Below are 11,521 nucleotides of genomic sequence, written 5' to 3' on the forward strand. Positions count from 1 at the left end.
CAACACTTTGAGATCCGTTTGCAAAGAAAGCCTTCGAGAAGAGCCAGAGAACCGAGAAGACTAGCAGAACCAAGCAGTGATCGTCCACTCGGCGGGGAAGGGACTCGCCAGAACGGCAGCGAGACGGGGGAGGGAGGAGGGAGAAAAGAGAGGATCCGACGCGTCGTGTTTCTGCGTACCTTGTTCGAACTTCGCTTCGACGACGATCAAAGATAGGGCTCGATATACACTTTCAAGGAAGCTTTCTGGCGGGACAGCATCCTTCGTCACTGTCAAGATACCGATCAAGGGTGGCGGGAGGAGAGAGTTGGGAGACGCGTCGCACAACTCGTCGTCTCATCGCTGGATATCTGCCTCCCTCCTGACAGCTGGATCTATGGGAGTGCTCTTTTTGAATGTGTGCAGCAGCAAAGAAGGATCATCTCGCCGACTCTCCCTGCAACAGTTGAGAGGAGAGCCTGATCAAACAGTGCGCGACGCGCCGGAAGAAAAAGAACGATGGCGTCGCCTCGAGCTCAGAGATGAGGATCGAGGGAAGAAAAAGCGAGCGGAACCTGTGATGGATGGAGTAGCTGTAAGCTTGCGTTTTCCCTGCCTATCCTGATCAGCGAAGCGGAATCTTCTGTGCGAGAACGAACTTCGACGCGTCTCCTCTCCTCTCAACCTTCCAAATGCATTTCGCATCCCGATTCAAGCTCGCCGAGGTGAGCTCAGCGCACAACAGAGTCTGCTAGAAACTCCATTCGAGGCAGGGGAAACAAGACCCCACTCTCTCGCACGAATTCAACCCTCCTGCACGAAATCAACCCTCTTTGCCGACCTGCTTCCTCCGAAATCAACCGCCTTCCCGGCGCTGGGGAAATCAATCGCCACTTCTTGACTTCCCGTTCAACGAGTTATTTCGTCCGTCGGTTGAGACCAGTGAGCGGAGGAGGACGAAGGAACAAAAATGGCAAAAAGGAAGCTCCTAGACATGGGCTCGAACCATGGACCTTAAGATTAACAGTCTTACGCGCTACCAACTGAGCCACCCAGGAGTTCAAACTTGATTGATGACAGTGATCCAACAAAACAAACTAGTATCTCTCCAAACCACGGATTTCCTGGTCGATCACGGCGTCCCTTTTTTTGACTGTCCACTGAATACAGACTTACTACTATCCTTCCTTCACCACCGTCGGTCGCGTCCAAGAGGCCGTATCAATCTGTTCCACAGCGTGTTATGAACTTCAAAAACTTCTCCTTGCCTAGTTCTCGCCGAGGCTTCGACCTTCGAGCTCGACCTCCTCTTCTCCCTCTAGTACATATCTACTCAGCGCTCATCATCACCCTGGGTCAGCAGCTCAACGATACAAGGATGGATCTCTCCACATCTCGTCTTCTATACCCTCCGAAACCATCTCCGCTCTACCCATGCGAAGAGTCCAGATCCCTGCATCTGCTTTGCGAGTCTGGGCAAGAGGGCCGACGCGTCGAACCGTTGCCTTTCGGCTTCTTCTCCACTGGCGGCCCTCCCTCCCCCCTCTTCTCTTTTCCCGTTTTGTCTCTAATGATGGCTTTCCTCTCGAGCCGCTGAGCATGCCTCGAGAGCACCTCTTCGCAAAGCACCGCGTCGAGTAAACGGACCTTCGTTCTCGTTGTCCTCTGGTTTCCTCTCCCCGCTGCTGTCTTCATGGGAAAGCAACAGTCTCCTCATCGCCTCCTTTTCGTCGTGCTTCCAAAGCCGTCGATAGAGGGCAGCCTGTCGCTCCTATCTCGCAAGCTCTCCCTCTCTCTCTACCTCTCTCGCCGAACGAACGCGTCTCGCCCTTCCCTCTCCTCCTCCCAACTCCTCTCCTCCCGTGTCGCTCTCTTTCTCGACCACTCCAAGTCCAAGAAGTACACGCATCAAGATCGTAACCTCCCCGCACCTCCAACTGAATCAGATCGCCTCCCAGCTCACACCACACCCGCACCCACTCCCCTTCGCCTGAGGGTTGGCCGCAATCCTGAAACTGCTGCCGATCAACTCGGTTGCAAAGTCGATGGTAGCTCCCTTGAGAAGACCGAGGGAGGCTGAGTCGATCACTATTGGGGTTGTGAGAGGGAAGGCTGAGTCGGAGGAGGAGGTGGAGGAGAGGGAGAAGGTGCTGTGAGGAGAAGGAGGAGTTCGTACGGGGAAGAGGAAGAAATGGTCAGCGTAAGATGAACATGACGTGCTCCTGAGAGCGTCGGGAAGGTTCCTCGACCGAGAAGAGTGAAGTAGGTACGCAAGAGGAAGAAGAGGACGGTCGCGACTCACTAATCATCCAACTCGAGCTCGTTCGTCAACTCCATCTTGTACTGATACCCATGACACCCTCCCGACTCTACTGCTATCCTAAACCTCAGTCCAGGATCCTTCTCTCGATTCCCGATCTTGGTCAATTGCTGTAGACCGTGACGAAAGTGGTCCAGAAGAGCCAATGAGGAGGTCAGTCGTTGAGCTTCGAGCTTTGGATGACTCAAAGGACAGAAGTCGGCAGAGACTGACCTTCCATGCTGAATCTGTGACTTTGATGGTCGCTAGATCCTCGGGGACGAGCTCTATATTCATGCCATCCTCTTTGAGTTGAGCGATTGCTGATGAGGAGGGAGGAGTGACGGAGATTGGTGGAGGTGAGCTCAAAGGGGTCGAAGCGGAGGAAGCGAGGACAGAGGTCGGGGAGGCTGGGTTTTGGAGGAGAGAGGACGGGTGGGGATGGTCTATGGGTGTGACGGTAGAGAGGAAGCGACGGCGAGGAGTAGAGGAGGAGGTTGATAGGCGAGTTCGAGCAGGAGGAAGGATGGATCGAGATGGAGGGACCGAGGAGAGTGAGCTCGACGACGAGGAAGAAGCTCGTGAGAGGAAGGAGGAGGGTGCTGGTGTTTGAGTGCGACGAAGGCAGGCGGAGAGGAGTCGAGGGGCCATGCTAGAGTATGTGAAAGAGGAAAGGTCGAATGGAGGAGGACTGATCTGGTTGAGGGTCAAAGAAGGGAGAGTCGGTGCACTTCGGAGGTGAGCTTCTCGTTCGTCGGAAAAGGAGAGGTTCAATTGAATCCTCGTTCTTTCTCAAGCTCTCGACCATCACACCAGCAATAAAAACCTTCTCTTCCTCCTCTCAATAGTTCTCTCCTCGGCTCTGCAACGGAACCAAGCTAAATCAGCGCATGTCAAGGTCGTTAACTTCCCCAGAAGGCGTGAAGAGAAGAGGAAGCTCACCTGGACCTTCAACTCCTTCTCCTTCCAGCTCGAACGGACCTGGGATCTTACCGCTATGGAGTGGAGCTGGTAGAATGGTGAGTAGCATGTACATCTCGTCCTGGCTTAGGGTTGAGAGACGGTGTGAGGAGAAGAGGGGAAGGGAGGAGAAGGAACGAGCTCGGACCCGTCGAGGTGACAGGCGTCGAAGGAAGGTCGAGCTCAACAGCTCGACGAAAGACAGCTCTTCGTCTTGTTCGAAGAGCATGAGCTTCTTAGGTGCCAGGTCGAAGAGGACTGGACTCATGAACTAAGACTCTCGGAGCTCGTCCGACCACCACAACTCCCTTCGCCTCGCATCACCTCCGCTTCCCCTCCTTCCCTCCTTTTGACCGTCGTCCCTTCCTCTCGCTGACACGCTCGTCTCTTCCTCGTGTTCGCTCTCAGAAACTCCCCTTCACATCAACATCGATCCGGTTGACACCTCTCAAACTCGTCCTCCTTCTGTTCGCCTCAACTTTCCTCGCTCAACTCCTTCCCTCCCTCCCGGCTTGGATCGTCTGTGCGTCTCACCTCCTCCTTTTCTCCCTCCTCGCTCTCCCTCCGTGCCTCTTCTGCCCTCCCCCTCAGCGATTAATGCGAAGGAAAGCTGACTCCATGCAATTGCTCGTAACATCTTTTTAACTCTATCCTCTCCAGCTCCCTCCTCACCAGCTCCCGCCTCCCCGCCTTTCTACATCCCGCCTCGACTCTTCGACCCTCTCCCTTCCCATCTCGCTCTTTCCCGACCCAAAACGTACGCTTCTGGGAAGTCTATTCCAACAGATCGCATACCAAACATCGTGCACTTCGTTTACGGATACAAGGATCCAGGAGAGGGAGACATCGAAGGAGAGTTGATGCCTTACTACGCGTACCTCGCAGTTCGAAGTGCGTTGGTGAACATCAAGCCTGAGGAGGTCATCTTGTGAGTTCATAGTACCTAAGAGAGAAGTTTGATCTCTGGAGTTGAGCGGGGAATGGAGGAAAGAAGGAGAAGCGGGCCTTGGGAACGAAACAAGGGTCGAACGAGGACGCGCCGAGCTGACCTCTCGCTTTCTCTTTTTTCTCGACCAGCCATCATCTTCACGAACCTCGAGGACCTTTCTGGGACCTGCTTAAACCTCATTTGACGCTCGTCAAGACTCCTGCACCGACTGAAATCTATGGAAGGAAGCTCAATCACTTTGCTCACAAGTCTGATGTGAGTTTCTACCCTCTCCCGCCCATCTTCTTCCCTCGAGCGTATGCTGAACTTCATCGGTTGTTTCTCTCGCAGGTGATTCGACTGCAAGCTCTCTCAGAACGGGGTGGAATCTATCTCGATATCGATATGTTCGGTGAGTGCATCTCCTATTCTTCCTTTCGCCCCGACTTCTTCGTTCTCGTTCGCGTCGAAACTGACCTCTTGGCCTCCCTTTCCTTCTCGTTCGTCCACAGTCATTCGTCCGTTCACACCTCTGATGGATTTTGAGGTCGTCATGGCCATGGAGGCTTCGCCGAACTCGCAAAAGACGGCTTTGCAACCTGAAGGTTCGTCTCCCTCTCGTTCCCTCTTCTCCCATCACCGTCTTTCCTTCGACCCTCCTGCCTTGGCTCTGAAAAATAGGACTCAGTACCTGACGACCGACTGTACTTGGCGATGTTTCTGCAGGCCTCTGCAACGCCGTCATCCTCGCTCGACCCGACTCTCGATTCCTCGACCGATGGCTCGCGTCGTACCAGACGTTCGATGGAGGGACTTGGGCTGGTCATTCGGTTCAGAAACCATGGGTGAGTGTTGCATCTGTTTTCTTCTTTCCCGGAGTGCTCCGTCGTTTCTCAGTGTGAAACCCGTCGCTGACCTCCTGCGGCTTCCTTTCTCGTTCAAACAGGAACTCGCTCGTCAACACCCCTCTGAGATCACCGTTCTTTCCAACCGAGCGTTCTTCTGGCCGTTGTGGGAAGGGTCAGGAGAGGAGTCTAGGATCCGTTACGTGCGTGTCGTTCCGACCTTTCCACCTTCGCTCCGTCTCTTCTCCGTCTTCCTTCGCTCTCTCGACTGACACCTTCTTGCCTCTCTTCTCCACCTTTCCCCTACTCCTCCCTCTTTGTTCTTGCTTTCCCTCTTATCCAAATTTCCTCCTTCGCCTTCAATCTCGTCTTCGATCGATCCGCTCACGTCCCAATCGCCTCGCAGGTCCACGAAGAATCGAAACACGACTTCCACGCCTCGGGCCAGTTCGCCTACCACACCTGGGAGTCCCTCGCAGCTCACTACCTCGAAGCTCTCACACCTCAGTCCCTCGAGGCTAGTCAGAGTAGTTTCGGGAAGATGGCGAAGAGGTGAATCTCTCTCTTTCTCTCTTTCTCCCTTTCTTCCTCTTTCTTGGTTTGCTTTTCGCCGTTCGTTCGGCGATGAGGAGCTGACTTTGTTCTTCATCTTGTTTGCGTTTCGTCCAACCCAGGTTCATCACTCCCGACGACGATGAAGCCTACCGGGTCTGGAAGGAGACGAAGGACAGGGAGACGAAGAGGAGGGATGAGATTCGGGCGAAGAAGTCGAGTTAGGGTTCGAGTGCATGGGAAGGGAAGGTGATCTAGATCTACTGTAGCATTATGCGCGATATGCCCTTTCGTTTCTTGAGTTCGAGAGATCCTTCGTCCGTCCGAGAGCGAGAGACGAGGAACGGCTCTGGACGAGCTCGTTGGTCTCCTTTTCCTGCCAGTCTGAAGCTTCGTTGTAGATCTACCGCCTCATGCAATCCACGTATTCGTTCAATACTACTACTATGCCGACTCCCCGACGACCCAGAAACCCAACTCCAACCGCACGACCCAAAACGCTTCCTGACGCGACTCCTCCTTCCCTCCATTCTTGAACGAAGACGACGACGACGAGCGAGCTTAGAGGACGGGTGACTGATCCCTCTGACGAAGACCGTGGACGATCTGGACGTTTCGTCGCATCTGTGGAAGAGAAAAGAGGGAAAGGAGTAGGGAGGGAAGGGGAAGGAGAGAAAAGGTCAGCTCGGACTTTTTGTTTCGCCTTCGAAGGGTTGAGATCTCGCTCCTTCGGGTCCGCCATAGCTCGTTTCAACAACCGGACGATGCTACAGCTTCCCTCGCACCTCCAGCAGCCCACCACATCCCACCAGCCCTCTCGAAAAGAGCTCAGAAAAGTCGAAAAGACAAAGGGAAGGAAGGACTCACGGCAACCGCAAACCTCCTCATGTGCCTCTGCCTCCTCAACCTCCACTCCTTATCCGGGTTCCTCTCGAACCTCATCTTCCTCCTCTCCTCGACCCTCATGTTGGACCTTGCGATCAACCCGTTGAACTTGTTCAGCATCTTGCCCACGTTTCCCGGCGCGAAGTTGAACGTCCTTCCCGTGAACTGATCGGGCACCTTCCTCTTGTGCAGCACCTTGAACTCCTGACTCAACTGCACCCACCTCAGCTCCGGGTCGTCCGTCGGCTCTGAGAACAACCTAGGGAGCGTTTGCCTGAGAGGGTTGTAGCTTTTGCTGTCCGCGAAGGGGGAGACGTAGGCGGAGAAGGAGGAAGGAGGAGGAGGAGGAGGTGGAGGAGGGGAGGAAGCTGCTACGAGAGCGAGGGTGTCTAACGCTTGTTGAGGGAGCGGAGTAGGGGAGGTGGAGAAGGGGGCGAGGTTGAATTGAGGGTTGTAGAAAGGGGAGGAGGACGAGTAGGGTCCTTGGGAGGCGGATTGATGCAAGGCGGAGTCGAGATCGGCTTGAGCTTTGGCAGAAGGTCCGTCGAGCCAGAGGGAAGCTTCCTTGTCGTAAGGGCTTCCTCCGGGAGCGGTGGTTTTGATGGTTCCAGAGGAAGGAGGAGGAGGAGTAGAGGAGGAGGAGGAGGAGGAAGAGGAAGGGTTGAAGAGGGATCCGCCGAAGTTGAGGTTGGTTTGGATTTTGGAGGAGGAGGAGCCTGAAGTTGAGGAAGTTGAAGAAGAAGGCTTTGAGAGCATGCTCCAGATTGAAGGTTGGGGTTTGGAGTCTGAGGAGGAAGGGAGGGAGCACGAGAAGGGTCGTCGAAGGAGGAGGGAGGAGGAGGAGGAGGAGGAAGAGCTCGAGATCGCTGCTGTCGACCGAGAGAAGAGGAGCAGTCGAGAGGTAGGGGTGGCCATCTTGAGGAGAGGAGGAAGAGAGCTCGCCTCGGGGTTGGTGAAGGGGAGGAAGAAAGCGGCTTGGGGTGGAAACGAGGAGATGGAGGGTGAGGGAAAGGGAGGAAGGGAGGAAGGGAGGAAGGACGAGGTGCGAGGTCGAACGGATTCAAAAAAGTCAAATCAGAGCTTCACTTCTCGATTCTACCTTTCCCCCTCGAGCCTGAATATCTGGGAGAGGGACCAGCCGCTACTGTAGCATATAATCTCGTCGACCTTTCTCGAGAGCGAAAAAAAACCAAAAAACAGGAGGTGGGAGGGCTCGGTCGTTCTCTCTTTCTCTTCCATCTCCCACTGTCTCTCTCTCTCTCTGGACGGGCTGTCCTTCAGCTTCTTAGCAGCTGCCAGATCGAAAGGCTGCTGCTCTAAGATGACGACCTTTCCTCTCTCTTTTCTTCTGTCGAACGAGAAATCCGACGCGCCTCGTCCGTCGCTTCTCCTCCCTCCGTTTCTTCGTTTTCTTCCCGACGCGATAGATATAGACAGAAGAGTTCATCGTAATCAAGAAGAACAAAAATCGTAAAGAACCTTGTAACTTAACTAGAAAGGGAAGCCGAACCAAACCCCTTCCTTCCGCGTTCGACGAGAGGGAGGAACAAGGACGAGAAGCTATGAGGGGAGAGATTCGGGAGAGACAAAAGATGAACAAAGAGCCGCTGACAGGTGAGAAAGAGAAAGAGATTGAGAGTGAACGAGTAAGGAAGTAAACGAGGGACGGGAAGGGCATACACTAAGGAGAAAGAACGAGAGCCGCGACGCGAGGGAATCGAGTCGTCGAAGGGTAACTATGCAAAGGAAAAGGCGTATGTACGTGAATAGAGAGAGAGGGGAAAAGGTCGTTAGAGTAGGACTGGAAGCGCGGACGAGCGAGAACGAGGGAAAAAAGCTAAGCTGCGAGAAGAGAGAGACGAAACAAAACGAGCGAAAAAACGGAGGGGGTGCAGAAACGAGATAGAGAGAGATGGTATCGCATGGGAAGAAAGCAAATGCAAGAGAGAGAGAGAAAAAGGGCTGTCCAAGAAAGATGCGTGGGTGGTGAAAGCAAAAAGAAGTAGAGAGGGCGATAGTAAGAGAAGAGAGAACAGCAAAAAAACAAAGACAAGAGAAACACAACGACGAGAAGAAAGAAACACTACTCCTCCTCCTTCCCCATCCCTGCCTCCGAGTTCCTCCTTTCAGTTCCAGAAGTCCTGGACGGAGAACTTGTTGGCTCCTGCTCCTTGTCCTCCAGCGCCACCCATCATGACTCGCTCGCCTCCGAGAGGACCAGCGCGGAGCTGATGGATCTGCTGCATGTGAGGAGGAGGACCTCCTCGAGCTCCGAGACCGTGCATCATGCCTTGGTCGAGGGAGAAGGCAGCGCTGTTGGCGGCGGCGGGAGGAGATCGGAGAGGAGTTCGAAGGTGGGAGGAAGGAGAGGAGTAAGGGATCACGTAGGGAGGGTTGGCGTGTCGCTGTTGGAGAGGAGTAAGACGGGAGGAAAGAGTCAGATCGACGGTTCGTTGCGAGAAAGAGAACCCATAACGATGGATACGAACGATGAAGGAGATTCTGGGACCGGTAGGCTCTTCGAATCGGATGTCTGAGAGGTAAGAGAGGGAAGAAGGAGGAGCGTCAGTACGAGCGATAAGACTGCGAAAGCTGGACGACAACGAAGATGAGGAGGTGGATACGAACAGACTGATCCGTTCTTGTTGTTGTATCTATCGAGAGCGGAGGAAGAAAGCGTCGGATCAGCGAACGGAAAGAAGAGCGACGACAGAGGACGACGCGACGACGAAAAGAGAAACGAGACCGGACTCACCGGAAGCCAGAGAACCCATCGTCCCTAGAGAGCGACTCAGAGTAGTTGTAGGTCTCGGGATTGAAGTAGGCATCGCTGTGAGCAGATCCAAAAGGGGAGAAAAGCAACTCTCGTCAGTTGAGGGATTCTCGACGCGTCGCAAAGATCGAAAGGAGAAGTTTGACGAACGTGATCTTGAACCTGAACAGGACTCCGTCGAGGATGGTAGCTCCAGAGAGCTTGAGGGTAGCGTCGTAGGCTTCCTGAACTCCTGCTCCAGCCAGTCGGTGGAACATGGCTCGAAGGTAGAAATCGGAGTCGGAGGTGGTGGGATCGGAAGTGGATTCTGAACGAGAGAAACGATGGGAAAGGTGAGTCAAGATTTGGTTTCTAGCTCTTTCTACGAGCCAAAGTGTATCCGTATCAACCCGAGAAAGAAACAGGCGACTCACCAAATCCCAGCGGCAACTCCAAACCATCTTTGGATCCTCCCAAGCCCAAACCCAATCCGACCGATCCCTTGCCAGCGAGAGGAGTAGCCATGGGACTTCCAGGGATCCTAGTCTGAACTCCAGATCCGGGAGTAGCGTTGGCAGTCGACCAGGTAGGCTTGTTTCCATCGGAGGGAGGAGGAGTGAGAAGACCTCGGTTGACGGAGTTGGATTGGAGGAACGTCTTGGATCCTGGCCCTCCCATGGGAGTACTCATGTGCTGGTGAAGGTTGGACGAGGGAGAAGGAGAGGTTCCGGAAGTCGAGGAGGGAGACGAGGGAGAAGTGGGGACAGAGGTGGTGGAACCTGAAACGAGAAGGGAGAGTTGAGTGTCAGTCGACGCGACGGGGATCGAGATTCGGAGATGACATCGAAGATAAATCGAGGGAAGCGGAAAGAAGCTGCGAGCGTAGACAAGGAATGAAGGAAGGAGATTCGACTCACTCCTAGAGTTCTCCAAGTAGAAAACCTGCTCCTTCTCTCCGTTCTCAGAGGAAGAGGTGACCGAAGGGACCTTGGGAGACGTCGACGGGTAGCCATCGCCTGGGGGAAAGAGAGCCAGACCAAAAAGCAACAGAAGGTCAGCTTCGTTTCTACCATGTTGCTCTAGTTAGAGACAGGATATGAGACCGAAGGGGGAGAGGAGAGGAGAGGAAGGAACGGAGGAAAGGGCTGGTGTCGTTTCGAGGGGGAGCGAGAGCGGCGAGACTCGTTCCGGCTTGGTTTTGGGAAGGAAGGAGCTGAAAGCAGTTGAAGTGGAAGGCAAAAAAACTTACCTCTAGCTTTGTGCTGAGGCATATCAGGAACCAAGATTGCGACAGAGAGGCAAGAGACCAACCCGACCTGTGGAGTGAGGCACGAAGGGTGAAAAGAAGTCAGGTTGAGGGGTCCTCGAACGACGAGCTCGTTCACCTTTCCACTCCTCCCTTCCAAGTGTTGTATACTCACAGTTTCCTTAAGAAGAGCAGTAGTCTTCTCTACCTTTGCTCCTGATTGAACGCACTCGCTGATCTTAGCCAGGAGCTGGAGGATCTGGAGGAAAGTTGCGGTGTTCTCAGAGGACATGGTGGCGAGGATCGAGTCGGTTGAAGAAGAGATGGACGACGAGGAGGAGGTTGGGAATATGGATTGGATGAGAGATAGGACGAGAAGAAGGTGGAGGTGGGAAGGGGAGGTTGTGGTGGTTGGAGGTTGAGAGGGAGGAGGAGGAGAGGGAAGTGAAAGGAAGGAAGGAGCTCTTCTTCGGGGGTTCGTCGTTGTTGAGCGGAAGTTCCTCTCCGTTTCGGTTTCGTGATCTACTAGTGCGCTGTCTTAGAGGACAGAAGGTTTGAAAGAGAAAAAGGGGGAAGGAAGGAAGGAGGGGGGAGCGACCGTCAACGGTTGAGCGAAGGGAGGAGGGGGAAGGTGGGAGTGGGAGGGTGAAGGGAGGAAAGTTGAGCTTCAGTGAGAGAGCGAGGGGGGAGTTTGGAGGGCTCGATGAAAGGAAAGAAAAGGATGGACGTTGGAGAGGAAAGAGCGGAAGGAGATCAGAACAATATTCACACTGAGATACGTACAGACGAGTCTCCTGCTCGGTTTCATCTTCTCTAGTAGTTATCCCGCGAAAAATGAAAGGGAACGAGGACAAGGTGTTCGAACAACCAAACGAACCAAATGGATCCTCAAGCCTGCCTTTCCGAACAAAAGAACAGCGAGCGCCATCTGTGGAGGCTGACCAGAAACCACAGAAGGAAGGAACGCAAGAGTACTGTAAACAAGGTCCTAGAGCAGAGCATGTTTGGAAGCAAGGGGAGGAGGGGGGAGAGGCACGTCGTCGCGCCGCCAACCGGTCGTGTGCGTTTTCCGCAA

The 11,521-nt window shown here is 54.1% G+C and overlaps 4 protein-coding genes and 1 non-coding gene across 5 annotated transcripts; 1 reads left to right on the top strand and 4 right to left on the bottom strand.

The window, feature by feature from the left end:
* Positions 1-964: 964 nt before the first annotated feature.
* On the bottom strand, positions 965-1,037 carry BDY24DRAFT_t50. Its single transcript has one exon. It is a non-coding gene; the product is annotated as a tRNA-Asn (tRNA).
* Positions 1,038-1,748: 711 nt separating this feature from the next.
* On the bottom strand, positions 1,749-3,019 carry ISA2 (Isa2p). Its single transcript, XM_076640512.1, has 3 exons — positions 2,513-3,019; positions 2,282-2,409; positions 1,749-2,129 (listed from the first exon to the last, which is right to left on the bottom strand). Exons 1-3 carry the CDS (start codon positions 2,927-2,929, stop codon positions 1,922-1,924), a joined length of 753 nt encoding a protein of 250 aa, XP_076497093.1. The 5' UTR covers positions 2,930-3,019; the 3' UTR covers positions 1,749-1,921.
* Positions 3,020-3,080: 61 nt separating this feature from the next.
* Positions 3,081-5,864, top strand: BDY24DRAFT_386906 (uncharacterized protein). The gene is made up of 11 exons (XM_076640166.1): positions 3,081-3,176; positions 3,249-3,297; positions 3,647-3,761; positions 3,899-4,166; positions 4,316-4,442; positions 4,518-4,578; positions 4,679-4,771; positions 4,893-5,011; positions 5,113-5,214; positions 5,418-5,563; positions 5,686-5,864. The coding sequence occupies exons 1-11, from the start codon at positions 3,169-3,171 to the stop codon at positions 5,786-5,788; spliced, it is 1,191 nt and encodes a 396-aa protein (XP_076497094.1). The 5' UTR covers positions 3,081-3,168; the 3' UTR covers positions 5,789-5,864.
* Positions 5,865-5,958: 94 nt separating this feature from the next.
* Positions 5,959-6,862, bottom strand: BDY24DRAFT_386907 (uncharacterized protein). The gene is made up of 2 exons (XM_076640167.1): positions 6,431-6,862; positions 5,959-6,187 (listed from the first exon to the last, which is right to left on the bottom strand). Exons 1-2 carry the CDS (start codon positions 6,566-6,568, stop codon positions 6,125-6,127), a joined length of 201 nt encoding a protein of 66 aa, XP_076497095.1. The 5' UTR covers positions 6,569-6,862; the 3' UTR covers positions 5,959-6,124.
* A 1,488-nt stretch (positions 6,863-8,350) lies between these two features.
* On the bottom strand, positions 8,351-11,088 carry BDY24DRAFT_38981 (uncharacterized protein). Its single transcript, XM_076640582.1, has 9 exons — positions 10,622-11,088; positions 10,450-10,516; positions 10,118-10,216; positions 9,635-9,979; positions 9,372-9,528; positions 9,204-9,278; positions 9,077-9,102; positions 8,938-8,981; positions 8,351-8,853 (listed from the first exon to the last, which is right to left on the bottom strand). The coding sequence occupies exons 1-9, from the start codon at positions 10,736-10,738 to the stop codon at positions 8,575-8,577; spliced, it is 1,209 nt and encodes a 402-aa protein (XP_076497096.1). The 5' UTR covers positions 10,739-11,088; the 3' UTR covers positions 8,351-8,574.
* Between the last annotated feature and the right edge of the window lie 433 nt (positions 11,089-11,521).

This window comes from Mrakia frigida (assembly GCF_051309035.1).
Source record: "Mrakia frigida strain ATCC 22029 unplaced genomic scaffold BDY24scaffold_13, whole genome shotgun sequence".
NCBI classification, from domain to species: domain Eukaryota; kingdom Fungi; phylum Basidiomycota; class Tremellomycetes; order Cystofilobasidiales; family Mrakiaceae; genus Mrakia; species Mrakia frigida.